This window comes from Physeter macrocephalus, chromosome 5 (assembly GCF_002837175.3).
Source record: "Physeter macrocephalus isolate SW-GA chromosome 5, ASM283717v5, whole genome shotgun sequence".
NCBI lineage: Eukaryota > Metazoa > Chordata > Mammalia > Artiodactyla > Physeteridae > Physeter > Physeter macrocephalus.
The window spans coordinates 56,269,582-56,293,768 of NC_041218.1; the positions used below are offsets into that span (position 1 = coordinate 56,269,582).

Here is a 24,187-nt window from a genome sequence, read left to right on the forward strand (position 1 = left end):
CATCACTTATATTAAGAACCAGTAGCTTGTGTATTAATAGCCTTATGGTATGATATATTTTTATTTAACATATTTATGAACATCATAAAGAGATAAAAGCATTATATATATATATTGGGTTTACTTCTCACCAAAAAAAAAAAAAGAATCAGGGGACTTCCCTGGCGGTACAGTGGTTAAGACTCCACACTTCCACTGCAGGGGGCACGGGTTTGATCCCTGGTTGGAGAACTAGGATCCCACATGCTGTGGCCAAAAAAAAAAAAAAAAAAAAAATCATGAGCTTTTAGGTAATTTATTCTTACTTGCATTAGGTTTTTAAAATTTTTAAACCCAGGAACAGATTTTTCTACTGAAATCTGACACAAAGTCCCAAGCTGTAACACAGGTAAAAGTAGAGGTGCTCTGGATGAGGTGGGTTTGGTTATTCACCCTGTTGGCCAGGATGACAAACATGTGCCACCTACTATGGGAACACCGTCTCAGGGGTTCATGATAGGTGCTGTTCTCTCTCTCTATGTCAGTCCAACAATAGACTCACTGTGGGCTGATGCCCTGCCAGGAGCTGGAGCTACCAAGGTGAATGACGCATGGTCCTCTTTCAGGGAAACTGCAGTCTTGTCTGGGGCCGGGGCCGGGGGGCAGGGGGGCTGATATGTAAATGAATGACTTGGGATGTCCATGCACGCTCAGGGCTGCTGTCATTCAGAGAACAGAGAAAGGCTCACTGCCTGGACCAGGGAGGGAGGGCAAGTCAGGGAAGCTTCTGGAGGACTTGGCCAGAGTATAGGTGTGAAGGACATGTAGGAATCCATCAGCTGAGTAAGGCATTCCAAGGAATGAGACTATGTTGTGCAAAGAAACTGACATGAAATCAGATAATTACAGGTAATTTGATAGGCAGGTAACAGTTGCCTATGTTCTGTTCTATAACAGAACATAGAAAGGAAGGGGAAGAAAAAAGGCTGGAGTAATAATAGCAGGGGAAGTTATTTCTCAGAGTTTGGACTTTCAGAATAAAGCCAAGAGGATCCATTAAGCTCTTTAGCAGAGGAGTGACCTGATCAGATGGTGTTTTAGTTAATGATAATAGCCAATATGTACTATGTTATTATAGGCCAAGTGCACTATTCATCACTTTCCATGCATTTCTCATTTAATCACACTAATGCCCTAGGAGTCAGGTGTGGTCATTGTATCAGGGATCCTAGAAGAAAACAAAGGGCAACTCAAACAGGGTGATTGAGGAGAGTTGGATGAAGGGACTATTTATGAAACTGTGGGCAGGTTTAAAGATGTAAAACCCCTCCAGGCTAGCAGTAGTGGGGAGCCTTTACCATTCTGCTCTGCAGGATTCCGAGAGAAATAGATTCTGGAACCCACTGAGCAAGAGTGGTAGCCTTCCGGGACTTCCCTGGCGGTCCAGTGGCTAAGACTCGGCGTTCCCACTGCAGGGGGTGCGGGTTCCATCCTTGGTCAGGGAACTAAGATCCCACCCACTTGCTGCACAGAGTGGCCAAAAAAAAAAAAGAAAGAGTGGTAGCCTTCCAAGGGAGTACTTAGCCACAGCCATTTTCCTGTCCAGCTGGGAAGGAGCCAAGGGTAAAAAAATACACCAACCTCACTTTTTTCCTTCCCTCTGATTTTTGGTCCTTGTGCCTCCCAATGGCCAAACTGCACTTGAGGCCAGGGCACCAACAGCTCTGTAATTACAAGCTCATTAAGGTCAGCAGAGAACAGGAAGGAGGAAGAGTCAAGAATGCATCAGGAGAGGCAAATAGAGAATATCCAGCAAAGTTACCACATGCATTTCACACATGTAGCAACTAAAAGTCAGCTAGGTTAATCACTTGCCCCAAATCAGGCAGCTTGTAAGTGGTGGTCCCACGTGAGCGCACAGAGGAAGCTCTTACACACTACAGGGAACTGTCTCTTCCTCAGACTATGGAAAAGGAATAGGAAGGGCAAACGTGGCAGCTGGGAAACCCGTGAGGAGCTCTTTCTAAGATTCAAGACCCAGAAGAATAAGTATGAAGGCCTAAAATGACAGTGCAATGAGCACAAAAAGAAGGGAATGGATTTAAAACAGTAGAGGCAGAATGGATACAACTGTGGACCTCAACTTCCTTATAAAAAAAGATAATATAGGGCTTCCCTGGTGGCGCAGTGGTTGAGAGTCCGCCTGCCGATGCAGGGGACACGGGTTCGTGCCCCGGTCTGGGAAGATCCCACATGCCGCGGAGCGGCTGGGCCCGTGAGCCATGCCCACTGAGCCTGCGCGTCCGGAGCCTGTGCTCCGCAACAGGAGAGGCCACAGCAGTGAGAGGCCCGTGTACCGCAAAAAAAAAAAAAAAAAAAAAAGATAATATAGAAGACAGACTGTCTTAGATTCTTTCCAGCACAAAAGCTATATGACTCATCTCTGCAGTGATTGTGATATATGTTTATTTCATGGAATTAATGTATCTTTGAAAATATTCCCCAAATGCTCAATATACCTCCTTTTGGAGATTTGAAGTTTATTTATATATTAGTAATGCCCAACTCCAGTATCAGGACAATCAAGATTGTCACCAGCTGTCATAAAACATGTTTTAAAATCATCCAAATAAAGTTTAAAAATCATCAAAATAATGTTCATGTCTTTTAGTAGACATTTTCTTCTCATTATAATGTCTGAAGTCCTGTACTGAGTACAGTGTTGAGACCCCAGACTATAACTTGACCTCTGTTCAAATAGTATGAAAAGAGAAAAGAAAAAAAAGTAAAAGCATGGGAGAAAATAATTCACAAAAATTGGGCAACAACCATAAAATTTAAAAAAATATCATAATGACTTAGCATGACCTAAACCTTTTTTTCCCCTTGAATTGGCTCAATGATTCCCTCATTAATTGGAACTGATTTAGTTGGATTTACCCTTATAAAAACATAAAAACCTCTTAGTTCAAGTTTGAGCATAGTTGCCTATTTTCATCTCATGGAATATTTTTAAAATTCGCTTCAGTAAGAGCTCAGAAGAGCTTTTTCTTTAGGTGTTACTATTGTACCTATCCTTCAGATTAGCTTTAACCACACCCAAGTTTGAGGTTTCTGGAAAAAAACAATGAGCCTTTGGGGTCCTGTAGATAAAGAGCATCCCCCCCCCAAGAAATAACAATCAAATTCCTAGCGGTTACTCTCCAAGTTACCGCAGCCTAACTACTAGTAGGTAGTTAGGTAGTAGGTAGTTAGCCTACTAGTAGGCTAACTACTCCGTTTCTGGGGCTACTGCTTTCTGCCAACTTCCACTTTAAAACAGACAAACAAAGCAGCTGATAAGAACTGTTCTTCTTTAAGCAACCAAACCCTAATTTGAAGGTTCCTGAGCATTTCTCTTATCAAACTTCTCTTTTCTTTGAGGGCTCTTTGTCTGATTGTTCTATGAGGCCCTCTAGACAGCATCAGTCATTTTCTCTTTAGTTTACTTATTCTTTTGGAACCTGCTTTCAGTAAAACCAGCTGTGTTTTCTCCTCACTTCTCTTTCCTATGTCCCCTGCCTCCCTGTCCTCATTCCATCCCTCTCCCTCTCTCACAAGACTGACCTGTCACCGTTCTGGGCCTTGGACCCACTCAGTCTATGCCACTGCCCAGCTGGAGCCCAGGAGCATGTTTGTTCCCAGATGCTCAGTCTTTCTGGGGAGGCGGTGACACTGCCTGCATTCACATCCGGGCATAGCCACTTATTGCTGTAGACCAAGGGGTAAATTAGTTTCCTGTCTGTATAATTGGGATACTAATAATTATATTACCTTCTGGGTTATTGCAATGATTAAATGACATCACACCTTTAAAACCCTTAGAATACCCAGCAGATTGTAACTGCTCAAGAATTTCTCATCAAGTTTGCTTCTGTATTGTAATCACTAGCATATTATCCACAGATTCTCATATTTTTATATTACCTATGGTAAGACTAGGTAAGGGTATTGTCCCCCTCCTTTTTACAAAATTTTAGGTGGTTTAGGAAGGAAATGGGAATGATTTTCTCATAAAGTCTCCAAGAGGAACACTCACTCTGATTTATTATTTTTCTTCAAAGCTAAAAAAATTAATGAGCGTAGGTTTTTATTTCGAATGTTACGTATGTATGATAATTTCATCTTTATACATTGGCTTTTTTCATATTACGCACAAAGCATACCTCTGGCATAAAATCGTAATTATTCTTACTTTATTTGACCTAATTATAGTTACAGTTGTTCAATAAATAATCTCTCTTTAACATATACAAATGCATGCTCATAATATTTTTGGTATATAAATACATATTTATAAGCAAATGGCCTAAAAGTTCTGAGTATTATGTCTTGATTTAAAACTTAGATTCTTATGATGAATTTAGTATGTTTTACCTTTAATTTTTAAAAACTGGAAACAAATCATCATGGATATGGAAATTCATCAAAATTGCCAATTTAGTCAGGTTATGAAATTCATTTTCTATATTGTGTTGTCATCTAGCATAGGAATAATAACTATGAGTTTCATTAACTGAGAAGCAGAAACTAGAAAATTAAATGTAAACCAGTGAACTGTGAAAATGATGATACATTCATGTATACGCTCTTGAAAATGATTTTGCATTTTTCTGCTGATGCAGATGTGATGTGATAGGATCAGTGAGGTGGAATTATTTACTTAAAAAGGCTTTTTAAGAACTTGAGCATATATGATCTTCATACATTTAATGAACAAGGTTCTTAGTAATATTTTCTTAGGATCACTGAGTTTTAGTACCTAGATGGACTTTAAAGTTTCCTTAGTCTGACCCATGGGTCAACAAACTTTTTCTTAAAGGCCAGATACGAAATTTTGTAGCTTTACATGTTGTACTACTCAACTCTGCTGTTGAGCACAAGAGCAGCCATAGACAATACGTGAAAGAACAGACGTAGCTGTGTTCCAGCAAAATTTATTTACAAAGACAGGTAGCCAGTTTATAGGCCATAGTTTGATGACTCTGATCTCAGCCCCCGTATTTTACACATAACATAAGCAAGAGAGCTTAAGCGACTTAATCAAGCAGACACAACTAACTCGTTAGTGTCAGAACGACTGTCAGGCATTTCGTTTTTTTCTTATCACAAGTCTTCCAATATGCAGACTACTGTTCTTGGTAGCAAAAGCATGTTTCTTGTGTGGTAGTCAGCCAAAGAACTCTGACTAATTGGTCTTACCACCACTCCTATTAATTTCATGTAAAGCAGTATTTCCCAGAGGAATATATTGTTTTTATATTCTATGCAAAATAGAAAATAAAGTCTTCCTATATAAAACATTTAATTCTTTGAAAATTTCCTTTCTTGTTTAGAATGTCTTTATTAAAATATTATGATCATTTCTGTTATTTCAAATGAAAGATATAAAAAAAGTGCCCTTGAGAATAGACAGAAGTTAGGCATAATTTATTAACTTAAAAAATTCAAAGGTCAGAGCATATATATGTTTATATAAAAATGTAAGATTAGAACAAAATAAAATATTGCCTTAACATGTTTTAATGTCTTCTGGACTTAATTTCATTTTAATTAGAGTTTGTTTTGAGAGATTACTCTTATTCAGTTTAAAGATTCTGACAAATGCCAGTCATAACATTTTAAAGGGATTTTTGTATCCTGTAAAGAGTAGCTTCTGTTAAAGTAGAAATCTGGACAGAAAAAAAAACACAAAGATGTTTCATTTAAGGAAAGAAAAGGAGATTATAATTGTTATCTCAAAACTTTTTTTCCACTTTAAGAAACACCATGTGATATTAAGTGTATAAAAAACATAGGCCTGTCCCTAAAATGCTCACATTTCCTGCTTTCTCTTATGGCAAATATGGGGCAAGAGGTTTGGAGGATGCTTATAGGGGAAGATTGGGCATTCAAGTCTTTTATTATTCACATTGAAGAGTGTTCCAATTAAACTTTAATTTTCAATAAAATGAATCTCAATAAATGTAGGTCATTTATTGTCTAGGATGTTTTTCGAAATTGATAACTATTTGCCGTGGGCAGACCTGAGGCTAGTGTAATACTCTAGCAAGAGATGATGACGAGGACCTAAGGAGAAGGAAGAAAAGAGAGCAATTATAAAGTAAAATCTATTGAATTTTTTAATTTTTTAAGCGAAAGTGAAACTGTGCAACTCAGGTTGAGACTTGAACCCATGCTCTTTCAACTGAGATCACACACCTGGTCTCAGGACTTAATGAAGTTCAGGTTCTTGATCTCTCATCGCAGAGAGAAGTCAGTGAGAGACAAAGTCGATAGGTAGGAAGTAGATTTATTTAGAGAGAAACACACCCCACAGACAGAGTATGGTCCATCTCAGAAGGGGAGAGCGGCCCAGGGTATGGGGTTGTCAGTTTTTATTGGGGTGGGTAATTTCATAGGCTAATGAGTGGGGGGAGTATTCCAGCTATTTGGGGGAAGGGGTGGGAATTTCCAGGAACTGGGCCACTACCCACTCTTTGACTTTGAGAGTCAGCCTTGGAACTGTCATGGCACCTGTGGGTGTGTCATTTAGCTTGCTGATGTGTTACAGTCAGCGTATACTGAGGCTCAAGGTCTAGTGGAAGTCGACACGTTCGCCATTTTGGACCTACTTGGTTCTAATCAGTTTATGTCGTGTCCTCGGGCTATGTCATTCTTTTGAAGGTTGTGCCCTGCCCCCTTCCCTCCTGTTTCAAAAGGAGCCTATAGCGAAACAAGACTTCCGGCTTTGGTGAATGGATGGATGGTGATGTTTAGTGGTGAGTTATAGAACACTGGAGAGGGTAGTAACGGTTGGAGAATTGGGGACAATAAAAATCTTACAGATACATATGGAGGATCTAAGTTGACATTTTTTATTTAGAAATCTAAAGTTTTAGGGGAAGATTGATGGTAGAGATACATATTCGGGATCTTCAGCAGACAGATAGTAACTGAACACATGGGAGTAAATCAGATCCTCCAGGAAAACTTGTCAAGAGCAGAGGCAAAAGGTTAAAGCCAAAACTCTGGACAACACCAGAAGAAAATGCTTTTTTGTTTTGTTTTGATTGATGATTGTTTATTGATACACTGTAAGAACAGCAATAATGAATTTTTAAAAATAGCTTTAGCACATCATCTGATACTTAATGTAAACCCTCTAGGAGGGAGAGGACACCATTAAAAATGTCTATTTAGAACAAATTCCAGGCCATTTCTCAGGACTGCGGAATGGGAAAGAAATATAAAAGCCTTCCTCTGCCCTTACTCTGTGGACTAGCTCACGGAATAGAGAAGTCTTCCCCTTTTCAGCCTGACAGCCTAATGGTAAACTGTTACCCAAGTATGTCATGTCTGTGTGGAATCAAGTTGTGAAGAAAGGAGCCCCTTTCCTAGAAATATTGATTTTGCGATTAAGAGCAAGACACTTTTTCTGATCATTCAGTTTGGGGAATGAGGTAAGGTGAGAGAGACGTGTGGGAGTTGCTGTAATATTAAATACAAAACCACTGACAAGCACAGAACAGTGGCACATCCTCTGGAAAGACTGAAGTGGTGAGAGATATTCCTTTATATTGTATTTTAGTTGGCTTTCGCAAGTCCATCTACCTTTTGCCATTATTCCACTTAATTCAAAAGAAACAAGTCAGTGTTGCCAGTTCTTCCTCAATTCCTTAGTCAAAGCACAGACATGGGAATTAGTATTCTTGAACGCCAGTGCTAGTTTTAGCAATTTTCTCCATGGAGTCAGAGGAATAACTCAAGTCTCCAACCGATGTTACTACCTGCAAAAGGATGCATTAGAATTTGAAAGAATAATTAGATGTGCATAGAATAGAAATCTAATGAACATGAGTGTACAGCTAAAAGAACTTTTACTGTTTGGGGAACCTAAAACAGTTTACTAGTAAATTGCATTTGACCCTGGACTCACAGCATATTCCCTGTATTAACGATGCAATTGGCCATAGAGACTTGTGGTTGGGGTCCAGTGGTTAGTGGTTGTAACTTGTGGTTAGTGCCTGTAGGACATCCTCATCCCTATGTCTAGTGAGGAATTGGGAAGACCCAGATCTGAAGCCCACAGACAAGTATGAGCTGGAGTTAAATCTTAAGAGAAGTCACCTAGAGATGACAGTTAAAACATAGCATTAGCCACAGTTACCCACAGAGTGTATACATTTAGAAAACACTGATTTAAATATATAACTCTAGACAAGTCCAGCAGTTATGGGGCAGATAGAGGAAGATTCCAAAAGCAGACCAAGTCACTCCTATTATCTCTTCCATAACTGAGAAGTCAAGGGAGTAAATTTAAAAGAATGGGAGTGGTCAACTGTATCCATTGCAGCTGAGAGAACTTTTAAGATAAGGTCTGAAGAATCTCCATTGATTGGCGCAGAAGGGCTGGTCTTCTGAAGGCAAATGTTGGAAGAACTGTCACATGATTTACTTTGTGTCCCTGCCAGAGGATAGAACCAGGCTCAGGGTGGCAGCAGAAGTTAGACCATCTTATAGAGATATGAAAAGGAATTCTTTCCTTGGGTAAGAGCTTACCTGTAAAGCTTCTTAACTCTTCCAGAAATCTAAGATTCTACTATGCTAGCTAGAAATCAAGGTTGTCCAACTTTGAATAATTGCCAAGAGGGCTTGAATGATAGGATTTTTTACTCCGCTTTTAGGGTCTTTCCTTAGTTAGAAGTGGTAACATCTTCAAGTTGGATACTCTGAATCGTTAGGCAAGCCATTTTAGGTGCCCTAAGGAACATGCACCCTTTCATATGTACACACTCAGCCAAAGCAGCAGTGTAGAAATAACCTATACTCATCTAGTTAGCATTTCACTTTGCTTTTTGACTCTTAATTCAAGCTGAACATTAATATAAGAAGTTTTGATAATAACCCATGAACTTCATCCTTTTTAGAAGGTATTGTAGCTCTCTTCCTGTAGTGTAACCATAGCAACTGACAAGGAACAGAGAAAGAAAGCTTTCACACATGCTGTGCTAATTAATCCTGTCCTACAGTTTTCTTTCAGCCCAGAGGATGCAGTTTAATAAATTTTGCATAGTAAGCGTGTTTTGATGCATGAACTGTATAAATACATAGCAATATCTTTACTAAATGTATTTATTTTAAAATGCAGTTGTATATTTCTACTTCAAGGTGTACTTTTTTTTTCTTTTGTGTCATTGTTTTAATAATGTGCTCCCTCCCTGAAAAGTTTTGGGATTTATTTATCTTTTTAACTGAACAGAAATATTTTTAGGGTAAAAACCTTTTGTTTAACAATATACAGGACACTGTCTACAAGAATATGTTTTAATTGACTCTATTAAAGTGAGATGTGAAAGAGTTTTTCTCAAGTGATACAGAAGAATGTATCTTAAAAATATAATAACATGCTTCAAGATGACACATTTACATGCAAACCACTTTAAGAAACTGTCTAAACACATTGAAGAGTTAGATATTGAAAATTCATTTTCATTGTTGATTTGGGAAGTTGTGTGACCCATGTGAATGGAGTTTGGGCAGTCCTTGACTAAAACATGAGATGGAGAAAAATAATGTAGATGAAGAGCTTTTTCTATTTATATTTTTCAGAAATATTTAATCAGTTTTACAAACTTATATTCAGAGTGGGCATAACTGACCTGAAGTCACATATCATTATTTAGATTTATACTATTTCTAGGTAATTTTGAGGTCTGGTTCTCCCTTTAAAACTGGGGGTATCACAATTTTCTATAACCAGTCTGGTCTTCTGAGCTGTCAAAGAAAATCTCAGATTCTTAAATTCTCCTATCCCTCTGGCCTAGCTTTCTGTCAACAGGGACTTGGCAAAACCAAGGGAATCCAGCCTGAATGTTTTTGGCTTCCCATTTGCCTTGACAACAGCATATGGAACAAGTCAGAACCTACTTCAGGACTTGTGCTTATTAGCTTTTTAGTCTGTATAGAAACATGCTCATTTGAGGAACTAAACTTTTTGATGGGATTACTAAACTCTGGAAACACTTTACCACCCTGACTGTTTTATCTGTTGTTCAGTTTTGCCTGCTTTGAGGTAGGATAAAACCTTGCAGAGAAAAGGAGTAGAGGTTATTATGGAAATCTGTTATCAGAAATAGTTACTCTATTCATGTGCAGAAAAGTTAAGGACAATACATGTGTAGGTATGTTTGTGTGTGTATAATCTGTACATTTTAATATGGAATACTTAAAAACAGTCAATTTATAATATGCCATTGTGTTGTTATGAAAACTGCATGGTAGGAAAAATTGAGTTATTGTAACCATAGCTGAACTAATTAGAAATTCATCTTCTCACCAGATGCTCTATTAATTTTAACATTTACATATAATACAGTAAAGGGAACACCAAGTGTTTAATAAACTGAGAAAAGTTATGTTCCTAAGTACTACATAAAAATTTAAATAATCAAAACATTAAAATAAATATGTTATGGTAGGTTCACTGTAAAAATGGTTATTCGCTTTGAGCATTACAGTGATAAATAATACTTTACACTTGTCATTAATGAACATACCCAGATAGAAAGCTATCACAGATTTTTTTCTCAAAAAAATAACATATATAGATTTTGTGTTTTTTAAAGGAATTATGTATTAATTGTAGAAAACTTGGAAAAAACTCAGAAAAACTTATTACATTAAAAAACCAGATAATCTTGTATTCCAGAACTAACCACTAAGGTTATTCAAATATATTTTCCACCAGTCTTTTTTCAGTGCATAAATATTTATGGTTGTGAGGTCAAACTGCGTGTAATTTATCACTTAAAATTTTATTGTGACCACTTTCCCAATTTTTAAACATTCTTAGAAAACAATTTAATTTATTATATGGTATCTCATCATTTCCACATACCAGATTTATTTAACTGTTCCTTTATAATTATTTATTTATGTGGTTTTCAAATGAACCTCCTGAATAAGCATTTCTTAGTGAGTGTTTGATAGAACCCTGAAACCAAAAGAAGTTTTGGAAAAACCCTTTGAGAAAAGAGTCATATTCTCGTCTTTCAGATTCACCGTACACATTAGAATAATTAAGGGCACTGAGAAGTCTCACAGTATGGAAACCTGTTTTACTTTTTAAACCATCTTTTCTCTAAGGTATTTGACCTTGGGACTTTTCCTTATCACACTTATTTGTAACTCTCAGAACATGAGACATTCTTTGGAAAGTCCAGGAGATTTCTAAGCTTCTGCATAGTATCAAATAGTTTATGAATTGTTTGTTTACTCTCCTGGGATATTTTATTTTTTAGATTCTTGGTGCTATATTAGGAAATATAAATGATTTATTGGTTATTAGCATGTATTTGAAACAGGTAGACCACAATATGCTTTCCCCAACCTTTCTAGTAACCTTGACATTGCATTTGTGATTCTGTATTATAATATCACATTTGACCTTTTAAAACTGTGAACATTCAAATTTAAATTCCCTTGTTTTATTAATGCCTATTAAATTTCCTTATGTTTCATGTAACCCACAGGTCTTGCAAGAGCAAAATCCGTCCCTAGCCACACATACTCCAATGAAGTGGTTACCTTGTGGTACAGACCTCCAGATGTCCTCCTGGGCTCGACAGAATATTCCACCTGCCTTGACATGTGGTGAGAAATGGAAGCTTTACTCTAGCTAATTTATCTATAGTGCTTGGTCTGGGTCAAGCCTAGACAAACATCTTAACAGTCTGAATGAAGATTAATGGTGCTGGAGTGTTGGCCTGTGTGTGGCAATACCACTGGAGCTTTTGAAAACATAATTGGGAATGTTCCCTAATCAGGGACTCCCTTACAGATGGTGTCTGCTAATGGTTCTTGATGGACAGGGGCAGAGACATTTTTCTAACTGTCAGTTTGGTGATTTTTCTCCCTAAGGGTCTTAATTTGTAGATTTATTTTATAACAAGGAAGTATATATCTCCAAACAGCAGTATGGGTTGGAAGTTGTAGGAGCATGTTTAAATTCACAACAGAAATCAGATAAGTGGTCTGAAAATTTTGCTGTGACTATAAGGTACTAAATTTGGTACAGTATACCCCTGAAAACTGTTGGTACCAATTATCCAAAATGAAATAAAATGATTTCATTTTAAAAATATCAGAGTAAGTTTAATTTCAATAGAGTCCCAGTTTTACACAGTGGTTTAGCAAAACTTAAAAATCTATTATAGGAGGCCCAAAGACTGGCAAGGTTTAATGTGTAATTATTATTAATGATAAACTATGATGAGTTTCCAGTCTAGTGTGATCTAAATCAAATAAGGGAATAACCTTCTTTTTAGCAATCAGAAAGGCTTAATAGTGAATGTTGAAAATGTCATTTATTAATAGAAAAATCCCTTTTCTACACTCACAGTTGTGTTCAGAGTAAAACAGTTCACATAGCACATGGATGGCTATTTGATAGCATGAATCATCTTCCATGAATGATGATACCCTACATACAGAATTCAGCTACATGTTCACATAATGTTTATGACCTCAATAAAGCTTCAGCATGTGTCATTTATCTCTTGCCCTGTACTTACTTCACTGCTCTACCCTAAATAATCTTGACTTTTAGTAAATTAGGCTGTGATGAGGCTCGGTTTCTTCCCTGATATTTTTTATCCAAACTTTCTTTCTTCCTTCCATCCATCCTTCCATCCTTCCTTCCTTCCTTCCTTCCTTCCTTCCTTCCTTCCTTCCTTCCTTCCTTCCTTCCTCCCTCCCTCCCTCCTTCCTTTCTTTTTGTCTGCGTTGGGTCTTCGTTGCTGCGTGCAGGCTTTCTCTAGCTGCAGCGAGTGGGAGCTACTCTTCGTTGTGGTGCGCAGGCTTCTCATTGCGGTGGCTTCTCTTGTTGCAGAGCACAGGCTCTAGGCGTGCAGGCTTCAGTAGCTGTGGCACGTGGGCTCAGTAGTTGTGACTCACGGGCTCTAGAGCACAGGCTCAGTAGTTGTGGTGCACGGGCTTAGTTGCTCCGTGGCATGTGGGATCTTCTCAGACCAGGGCTTGAACCCATGTCGCCTGCATTTGCAGGCGGATTCTTAACCACTGTGCCACCAGGGAAGCCCTGATCCAAACATTTTATGGAAAGAAAATAATCAAGTTCCTTGTGATGTAAGGTACAGCGTAGATTTACTTAATTTAGATTCCAACAACCCCTTAGGAATGGGATTTGGGCATCTGTAAAGCCAGTGAAAATATATGCAACATTTTGTGTACACGTGGATGTATTTATTTTTATGTGGTATAGATCTGTATGAGTTATAGAGTGTTTTTCTCTACTTTTTGAGAATGGAAATTCTAGATTGTTTTTCAGTGAGGTCAGTTAAGGACTCTGCTAATAGAACATAGTTTGGAAATATTTGTGGCTTGGAGCCAGTTTTGTCTTAGTTGCTTGGCAGTGCAGTTAAGACTCTACCCTCAGAATGAGGAGAAGCTATTTTTTATACACTAGTGGCTAATTTTTCCCAAACCTTTGAAAGTGCTCTTTAAAGTACAGAGAACCACATGGATTGGGACTTGCTAATATGTCTGTTTGTGATATATAGTGTTTGACTTCCAGTCTGTGCCTCTCCACTCGCCCTGCTCCCCAACTTTTCTGTGACATGTATGTGCCTGTTTGTGTCCATTCTCTTAAGGAAGAAGGCTTGGTTGCTTTCTGCCAATTTGCTTTAAGCAGAGACATAATGAAGCATAAGAAGAAGATGGTTATTTAAGTGGAAGGGAGGAAAACTGATATAAAATAATAGATCCCAAATGCCCTTTTGTCTGCATGCCAAGATTATTCATTGCCAAAAGCAAATACTAAATGTGTTATGTTGGAGCAGTTTCCCATGCTTATTGGCTCTTCATTTCTAAGCCTTAAAATCTGAGTTATGTCTATGCTATGCCTGTCACTCTGAATCTGATTTCATTCCAAGCCATTTTCTAAAAGCCATTTTGTTATTTTCCTATAAGTCAGGTAAAACGTATGTATTTTTCCAGTTAGAGAAAAGTTCACAGGGCAGTGATTTTTGCATAATTAGTGACCTTGATGCTGGGTATTCAGAGATCTAGAAATGGGACTATAATTGAGTCATGGCTCAGCTGCACCAAAGAGAAGTGCAAATATTAACCCATAGACAATAGCAGGGAGGCAGGTGGCAGTGGTTTCAGGCTATTTTTACAGTTCATTTACCATCCTGGGGCAGTAGGGTAGTAACTAAAAACTAACGATCCCTACACAGTGTTAGAATTTCCAGTTTTCTGTTTAAATAGCTTCGGGCAATAAAAATATTAATGAAAACACTTATTCATTAACATTGGCAGCAAGTGATGGAAGTCAGAGCTCTTCCTGTTATGATTTACTGCTCTAGGTCTCCAGCACGGTGGTGATGTATGAATATAGTGTGCGATTTGAGAGCTCATCAGAAAGATGGTTTTTGACACCTTTGTCTGCCTCCGTGAAGGAGGGTTTAAGCAGAGGAATCAAATTGGACTTTGTCTCGTGTATAGCTTCCCTTAATTCTTGGATTTTATAACTCTTTGAAAGTCAAGGCATAGGAAATCATCTTTAAGCTTCTAAACCAAAAAGGCTTACCAAGTACTGAAAACCACATTAAGAGAAGTGCAAATGTGAAAAGGAGCTTATCTGTGTAGTTCCTCCCTTGTCAAGGAGTTCTGCTCTAGCTGTCGAGGTCATTGCTCTTAATAAGCCTTATATTCCTTTATAGAAGCTCATAAATATGTTTAGAATGGCATTTGTTTTCTAGAGCAGAAGGTCACTTGGGATTATTTTAAGGGATTAATTTTTAGCATAGTGACTAAGTTAATCTGTAGCTAATAAATACCTCATCACGGTGCTTTTGGGGGGACACAATATATAGTGATACCACCTTGTGTCAATTCCAGTGCTCCACAACATGGTGTGTAAAGAATGATAGCATGTCAGTCTCTCCCTTTCATCATCTTTTTCAAAGCTAACTAACATATTAACTATGCTTGTCAAAATGTGGGGCAAATCATTTATAAATAAACCTGTCAAATGTAATGAGATTGCATATTAAATCATCCTTTTCTCTATAGCATCTCTGATTTAGGATTAAAATTAATTTATTTAATATTGTAGCAGCTGGGTGGTTAGGAAAAAATTTCCATACCGATCTTGATATATAGAAAAATGTCTGCATCAAAGTTGATTTTGCATATATCAGAAAAGAAATTGCCTATTTATTGAGTATTATAAGGCCATTTAGCATTGCATTTTATTAAATAAGCCTAATCACCATACATACTGGCAATATAGAGTTCTGCCATCATCCTTAATGATCTCTCCTGAACCAAGGAAATTTATGTAATAAATTAAAGTTTCCTAAGGACTCAGGCTTGTTTACCAGTGTTTTAAGAGAAAGAATCATAAATTGTCTTAAACAATAGTAATAACAATGGTAACAATAATAGATACTTTTACTGAACACAAACTGTATTCTAAGTCCTCTTATGCATTTTAATTACTTACCTACTGTTCTATGATACAGTGAAAGAAAAGAAAACCCAGGGAGACTAAATAAGAGAGTAAGGGTCATAGTAAGTAGAGCTGACATTCAAACTCAGAGCTAACCCACTCCAAAGCCCTTTCTCCTCACAACATATTACATAATCTCTTAAGATGATTTATAAGCAATTGTTTTTTATTTTACTAGTAAAGTGATTCCAAACCACAAATAAGTAAAATACCTCTTTGAGAATTTAGGTTATGATCTGAGTCATGTTGGATCCTTTGCATATTTCAAACAAAGTGGATGGCTTTCCCTCTCACACAACAGCCTTGCAGACTGCTTTCTCTCCTCACATCAATAGTCTATATTATATAATTTTATTCAGGGTGGAGTTTTTTTTTTTGAAATAAACAAGACATGAATCATTGGATTGAATACATTTTCATGAGACCAATATCTATACTGGCAAGTATTTTCACAACTTCTAACCATTACTCATTTACTGCTTCTGCTAAAACGAATGTGTCCATTTAAAAAAGAATGCTAGTTAAAAATGAGAATTTGAGTTCATGGGCTACATAAAATCATCTATCAACATTATTGATACATTTTCTAATTAATCAGGTCATGAGACCAAGGAGGATTCAAATTAGTCACTCTCAAAAGTAACAACTCTTTAAGAGCTCTTGAGAGCTGCTCAAATAATACATGATCCAAATGACTTGCCAGTGTAGCCACTGACAATGCAATGGAACATGAGAAAAGAACAGGGATAGTCAGAAGGGTGTCTGGGGGACAAAAGCTGAGCTCCTGGTGGCAGCCGTACTTTCTGAGCCACTCCCACTACTGAAGTCCCTTAAAATTGCGATGACCATAGAGTATATTGTCCATACCAGGATACTTTTTAGAGTTAATAGTAATTCTGCTAGGACAATAGGTGTAAAACAGGGATGTAACTGTGACATGTGGTCATCTTACTCATAAAGCACTGGAGCAATAATTTGCTAAATACTAGTAGTCAGAAGAGACAATGCATTTGAGTGCTTAATTCACACCGAAGGAGTGCTGGCTACAAACTATTCCTTGTGGAAAACTTCTGTTACATTGCTTTATAACAGATTGTCTCCAAAAGTACAGTTCTCTAATATTAGATTATTATGACAATATGGAGTGGCTGCCACAGTGCTGCATTTAGCGATGGCTTTGGAATGCTGAAGGGAACCTGTTCTCTTATCCTATCAGAAACTTAGCGTGGTTATGGTTATTACATCCCATGTTGTTTATCAGTGGGTGTTTGTGAGAGAGAGTGTATGTGTGTTTTCAATGGATATGTTTGGTCACTTGTTAATGATGGGTTGGCTGAATCATAACATATAAAATGAGACATTGTATATGTAGTTTTCACTACTAAATATTTTAAAAACAAATAAAAATTCCACCACTTGTATCAAAGTTGGCAAAGTAATTAGTTACCCACAACTGGTTTTTGTATAATTTTTAAATAGCCAATCACAATGACTAAGTTTCATGATACTAAGATAGCCCTTGGTATACTTAGCTGCCTCACTGGTTCATAGCTGCAAGAGATGGATAAATGCGGAAATTCTTTAAGAAATATATGACACCATAAATGTTGAAAATAGTGTTCTTATCAGCTTTTGGAACATCAACCAGCCAAGCTAAATATTTTATATTTCTATTAAAGTATACAATCCAAGGGTGCTATAGAATATATCAAAGAAATAGAAGCTGTTGTATTTGGTTTTAGGGAGATTCACATACTGTCTATGTCTAGAGAATTAGAGAGAAATTTTGGCCCAGGATGTTCTCATCTTACGTGTGTGCGCACGCGTGCACGTGCATTTAATTTGGAAATATATGTTAGTACTCAGAGTTTGGAGAGCATTGGATGTTCACTAGTGCCTTTTATGTTTTACAAGTTGTGTATTTTTTCATGTAGCTATTGATTCTCCCATCATGGTAACTAAGAGTGGTTTGCTGTATAAAGGAGGCCATGCTATGGTAGAAAATACATTGAAAGCCTAAATTAGGCTCTGCCACTCCTTACCTGTGTGAATTTAGTTGACCAAATCGCTTAACTATCTTTATCTTCAGTTTCCAAATCAGAAAATTTTGATAATTAATCCTATTTCAGATATAACTAGTTACTAATAGCTCCCACAATAGTAATAACAAAAGTAGTAATCTCCTGCCTCATTCTTCTCATCCTCTAATCCTATTTCTCAGAAGTAACTACTACTTTCAACTCTTTCAGGATCTATCTCCACATGTCTTAAATAATTGTTTATATTGCTATCTCTAAGTTACTATTTTAGACATTGCTACTAAGTAGGTGTATAGTAGACAAAGATTTAACTTTCTTCCATCAACCTTCCCCCAACTCCACCTTCAATTCATTCTCCCAATATAGAATCTATATCACATTTTGAAATATTAATATGTAAATATTAATATTATTCATGGTGAAATCAAGTAGTATTCATGATTATGTATCCTTTCTTGTAAAACCTTTGGGTTTTCCTGGACTTTATGATTGTCTCTGCTTTTTATTAGTTTAGTTGTCTTTGTCCCTACTGTTATTTACAGTCATAAAAGATCTGTCAATTATATATGGAAAATATTTTCCAAATGCTCAAACACATCAGCAAATCTGTCAATTCCATTTAATTTTCTTGACATCTCCCTCCCTCAATCTTTTCCTTGAAACTTTCCTCTCGGCTCTCTGATTTCTTGCCTTAGCACAGCTGAACATCTGTCATCTTAGGACTTCCGTTTCCCCCCTCTTCTGTTGTTGTAGGTCCTAAGCTAGTTGTTCTCTGTTTCCCTCCAAATCTGTTCTCTACCCTCTTCTTCCCTGCCCTATGTCCTGGATGGCTGACCCCTAGGGAATACATCCTCCAAGCTGCCTTGGCTACTGGTTCCCAATCAGGCAATGGAAAAGTGTGAAGATTGAATATTCATCCCTACTTCTTCCCTGCTTTAACCCATATTTCTCGGAATGGCTAACTACAACTTCTGTGTGGAAGCACTTTTTCATGGCTCTAGCCGTCAATAGATTTCCATAACATTTGGCCTTTATGATCCTAGGGGCAATAATGGCTTTTAGTTTTTTTGTTTTTGGGGGGTTTTTTTGGCTGTGCCACATGGCTTGTGGGATCTTATCTTAGTTTCCTGACCAGGGATTGAACCTGGGCCCTCGGCAGTGAGAGTGTGGAGTCCTATCCACTGGACCTCCAGGGAATTCCTGGCTTTTAGTTCTAAGGCAAGTAATGGCTTCCTGCTGTTGCTAGCCTCTTAGTGTTTCTATATGTCTTATTAGTTCTGTTACTCCTCTGTAAGTAGTACATTCATCAGAGTCTGTTCTGGGTTGGATTCATTTTCCTTCTGACCTTTACTGATTATAGATTCCTTGTTTCCTGGATTCCTTGTCTTCCTCCTTTAGTTTCCTAAGAAAGAATGTATTAGAAATATAAGTTTCAAATTCTTAGTTTTCTCCAAATGTCTTTATTCTGCTCCCACACATGATTGATAATCTTTGGTTGAGTATATAATGAGGGGTTTTTTTTCCCTCAGAATTTTGAATGTATTGCTTACCTTCTTTAGAGCTTCTAGTATTGCTACTGAAAAGTCTGATTCCATTCAGATTTGCAATCATTTGTGTGTCTCATCATACTTTCTCCCTGGAAAGTATTAGGTTCTTATATCTATCCCTGGTATTCTGAAATTGCTTGATAATGAGCTTTGATTGTATCTTTTTTTGTTGGTGCCAATTAGATACACAGACCAATTAAACACATTTTTTACTTAATTTCCCTTTGTTCAGCTCTGTGCCTCACTCTGCTCTCACCTTTTATCCTCAATTTGAGGACTTTTGGATTTAATTTCTCCAGAGGATAAACACTCAGTGTCCTGCTGGTGGGTTGGGGTGAGAGATGGTCAGAGAAGGCCTATGGGTCAATTGCTTTGTACAAACTTTCAATCCTTCTCCCTATTTCCAGTTGTCAGACTCACCTTTACACTTTCTAGAACTTATGTATCCAACTCGTGTGCCTTTTCTAAGTTGTTGTAGGTAAATACTCTGTCTATAACTTGAGAAGTTGTAGCTGCCTATGGTCTGCCTAGATTGCTACACCTTCATCCACAACTTATGAAAAAAATTCTCATCTTCTTGTGTGTCCTCATCTATCTATTTTATCCTTGTTTGAAATGTTATTCCTTAACTGACACTTCAGTCACTTTTGGGAGGGAGGGGGAGTTTGTGTACATTTTACCGAATGTCCTACTCTTCTTGGTAATTTAATATTCGTGGCTTTACTTATGGACAATTGACTGCTAAGGTTCTTGTCCTAGAGAAAATTGTGACTTTGCTTGGCCACAGATTTGAGTTGCAAGTCCTGATGGGTGGGAGCCAATCAAACAGCATGGTGCAGGCAGGAGCATCTTGACTGCCAGCTTCTTAGTGTGGTTGTGGAAATTTATAATCCTTACCATTTAACTGTTAATGTAGTAATGACAACTTTATTTATGAAAACAAATGTGAAAAGAAAGCCAAGCACTTTCTGATAAGCTAGTGATGGAAAGGAATAGAATGTGAAATGATAGTTTTTTAAAAGATAAAAATTTTACATGAATTGAAAGAAGTGATTGCAGAAGGTAGTTCTCTGATCAATGGCAGTGTGTGAATCCAACATGAGCTTACTATTAAAACAAGCAAAAGCAATCAGTGAAACTCAACAAATATTCCAGTCAATATGAAGTTTCTAATCCAATGAAGGTGAAAAAGTAGATTGTTATCTTACGTGCACAGGGAAGATATGATTGAATGGGAATGTGATTGGAGAGAAGCTAGGGGCTTATATAAACATCATTGTTGGTAAAGGGATTTGGGTGTCTACTTCATACTGTTCATTGAAGGACGAAAGTGGGGACCTCTGTGCTATTGTGACATTTGTGATTTAATTCCTCAGGACACTGCATTATCTAACATGTACTTTAATTAGGAATCACATTTTCATTTACTGGTATTCTGCTCTATGAATTAATGTAACTTAAATATACTAGTAGCCTTCTTGATTTTAGACACTATATTATGTAATCAATAAACTTAGATATTTGGGGTTTTTTTTTTTCCAATTTTGCTCTTCAAATGGAATGTCCTTAGATTCCTATTGGTAAAGATGTCATTGGGCAAAAAAAATAGTACAATAATTGAAAAAGAAAGTCAAACTTAACTAAACTAGCCTATCAGTGGCCAAGAAACAGCCTGCTTTAAATTCCATTAAAATATAAAACAAAACTTAATTATAGTCTGTGACAGGCACTTAGTAATTACTAAGGACAGAATCTGAGTAGCTTCCTGTTTTCCTGTACACATGTGGATTGTTCATCTTTGGTATGGCATTTTATATTTCTCTGTATTTCCATGTGAGACAGTAGATTCTAAGAATGAGATGTTCACATAATTGCATTTTCTGTAGAGCTTGGCAAGGCATTTCTATTCTTTCTCATTGATAATTCAGTGGTTCTTCCTTGACAGCTAGCTTTCACCATATTTGCTTCTGAAGACAGAATATACTCATAGCCTAATGTAGACTCAACAAACTGAAAAACTTTATTATAATCAACTATAAAAATTTTCATCTGTTTGTCATTTTTAATCCTAACATGTTTAATTTAGAAACTCAGAATTTTAGCAACCCAGTGAAATCAATTCATAATTTTGTTTCATTAGGTTTTATGGCCATTTTATACCCCTGCCTCCCAAATCTGAATATTCTTGGTTATGCTGTTCACACTAGCTGGTTGGTGGTGGCACGGAGGGAAAAAGAAACTCTAGAGTCTCAGGGCCAGCCCCCTTCCCACTAAGATGTCCCTTACACAACATGATTATGTCCAGTCATTCATTCGTTCATTTAACAAAACCTTACAGAATGTCCAGAGGTTCAAGAGTGAAAAAGACCTGGTCCCTGTCCTTCAGCAGCACCCACTAGTGTTACAGCGTCACACAACTCCAGGGGGCGTCATTCACATTGTAGTCTGTATGCAATGTCTAATCTATACAGCCACATTTCAGGGCAAGTCCTTGAGTATATTCCAAGAAGCCCACAGACTTCACCAAAAAATGGACCATGAGGATTTACGGTGGGAAGGTTTTTGCCTTCAGGTCTTCCATGTGTTATCTAAGAGGGTTGTCATAGCAGATGGTTGTCAAACATTTCCCTGTCAAATATCATCCATCTAGTCGTATACCTTAGTGGTGCTCATTCCAGCATTCTTAACCACAGACCATCTAAGTACAGCTATGCCATTTGATGACTGGAACTAAATATATCAACTTACCACTCTGTAAACTGAAGTTCAGAATTCTCCTTTCAGGAGAGTAATTTACATGATTTCAGCAGTGATTTGTCTTTGTGATATGCTAGATATGTTTCTCTAAAAAGATTGCTTGAATGTGTCATTTGCTTTGATCTTTAAGATAATTACCCATGAACAATTTTTTCCTAATTCCCCACATTATTGCAGGACGATTAATACATTTGCAGGGAGGAATCTTATAATATGACTTCCTTGTTTTGCATCAGCTGTCATATAAACAGAAATTAAAGATGTGCAAAGCTTATTAATTTGTTTTTTCTTGTCCTGCCTGGTCTACAGTTATTCCTTGGAGAAGTGCTTTCTGTGGTAGCATTTTAAATGACTAATCGAATGGAACCTCTCTCTTCCTTTGTTGTTCCATAGTATAAGAAATAATATTTCTCGGCTATTCAATGCAATATGTTGAGTTTTATATTTTTTTCCTTATTGTAGTCCTCAGTAAGGGCCTTTCCTATTTAAATTTTTGTATCAATTGTTAATGGTTTCTGGATGTTCCTAGTCTGAATATACCCAGTTATCTATATAATATGTGGCTGTTACTTTTATTTATTTATTTATTTTTTGGCTGCTTTGGGCCTTCGTTGCTGCGCACGAGCTTTCTCTAGTTACGGCAAGCGGGGGCTACTCTTCATTGTGGTGTGTGGGCTTCTCATTGCGGTGGCTTCTCTTGTTGAGGAGCACGGGCTCTAGAGCGTACGGGCTTCAGTAATTGCAACGCATGGGCTCAGTAGTTGTGGTTTGCAGGCTCAGTAGTTGTGGTGCACGGGCTTAGTTGCTCCGCGGCATGTGGGATATTCCTGGACTAGGGATCAAACCCGTGTCCCCTGCATTGGCAGGTGGATTCTTAACCACTGCGCCACCAGGGAAGTCCTGTGTGGCTGTTATTTTAAGACTTTATCTCTGGGGTTTTCATTATCTATGGAAGTCTGTTTTCAATTTTCAAGCATCTTTAAACACCCATCCTTCTTTCAGTACACTATCAATGGTGATAGACTTCAGTCTTTAGGGATAGTTTTATTGTTTTTTTTTCTGCCCAAACCTTAATTTTATAGGCTTTCTTTTGATATTATCTTTATCCTTGTTAGCATTTGTGTCACCAGGAATGAGAACGAATTCGCCATCTCTGTTTCTTCTTTTTTAATCTGACCAGACTGACCAAATAAAGACCCGTCATTCTAACTGGGGAGGCCGCATGGCATAACGAAGGCTCACTGGCCCAGGATTCTGAGTTACAGCTTTAGGTTCTGGGGCTGACATTTAAACATGTAATATGGTTTCTTTACATGTAAAAATCAAGGCATTGTCTTAGGCAGTCTCTAAAGTCCCTCTATCTCTAAATTTTAACAATCGAGTAAATTATACTGCTAAACCAGAGGTTTCCATGGAGACCATTGGAATTCCTTCAGAGTGACATAAATGAAGTTAGGGTTTAGATATTTTGGTGTAATGACTGAACTGATTTTTTCTAGTGTTTAATTTTATATGATGATATTAGTTCTAAATCAAATTCCTTTCTCTACTTCAGTTTCTTGTGTACACTCCTCAGAATAGTTTGTATAATTCATTCATTCATTCATTCATTCTTTTATTTGAAAGATATTTATCGAACACCTATTTTGTACCAGGTACCAGGTTAGGTCCTGGGGCTTATAAAGATGAGAAAGATCCTTCCATGCCTTCAAGTTCAGAAGGAAAAACAGTGTAATAAGCTGTAACACAGATATACAGTCAGTCAGTACGGTAGTGGCTCAGAGGGGAAGGTGATAAATTTATCCTTGGTGGATAGTTGAGGATAGGTTGGGGGGGCTGGTCAGGGAAGGTGTCACCAAGTAGTTATTAGTTGGCCCAACTCGTCAGAGCCATCTTTCAGAGTTAACAAAGCTAGAGTTGAGGACACATTGGCCAGGCCGTGGGCAAAAGTACCCCACCAAGGGGTGAAACAGCTGATATTTGTGGGTAGGGAAGAGGGACAGAGTTTAAGAACGGGTACAGAAAAAGGAAAAAATGGAGAGAGGGAGAAAGTGGTTGGAAGCCAGAATGGAGAAGTATTTAGGAATAGTTAGGATGTGACAACTCGAATGAATGAGAGTGATAGGGGAAGGGCAAGGGTTTCAGATGATTCCTGGATTTCTGGCTCAGGTAACTGCACCAGAAAGCAAAAATACAGCTTTGCAATGTGATTTAAAAAAAAAAAAAAAAAAATATATATATATATATATATATATATATATACACACACACACACACACACACACACACACATACACACACACATATATACA

The 24,187-nt window shown here is 37.5% G+C and overlaps 1 protein-coding gene across 2 annotated transcripts in view; it reads left to right on the top strand.

Moving 5' to 3' along the window:
- Window positions 1–24,187, top strand: part of CDK14 (cyclin dependent kinase 14) — a 601,018-nt gene that overhangs the window by 342,859 nt on the left and 233,972 nt on the right. For both annotated transcript variants that reach the window (XM_024132226.3, XM_055084972.1), the window contains one exon: window positions 11,532–11,652. In XM_024132226.3, coding sequence (XP_023987994.1) covers window positions 11,532–11,652 — 121 coding nt within the window. The remainder of the gene's footprint in view (window positions 1–11,531; window positions 11,653–24,187) is intronic.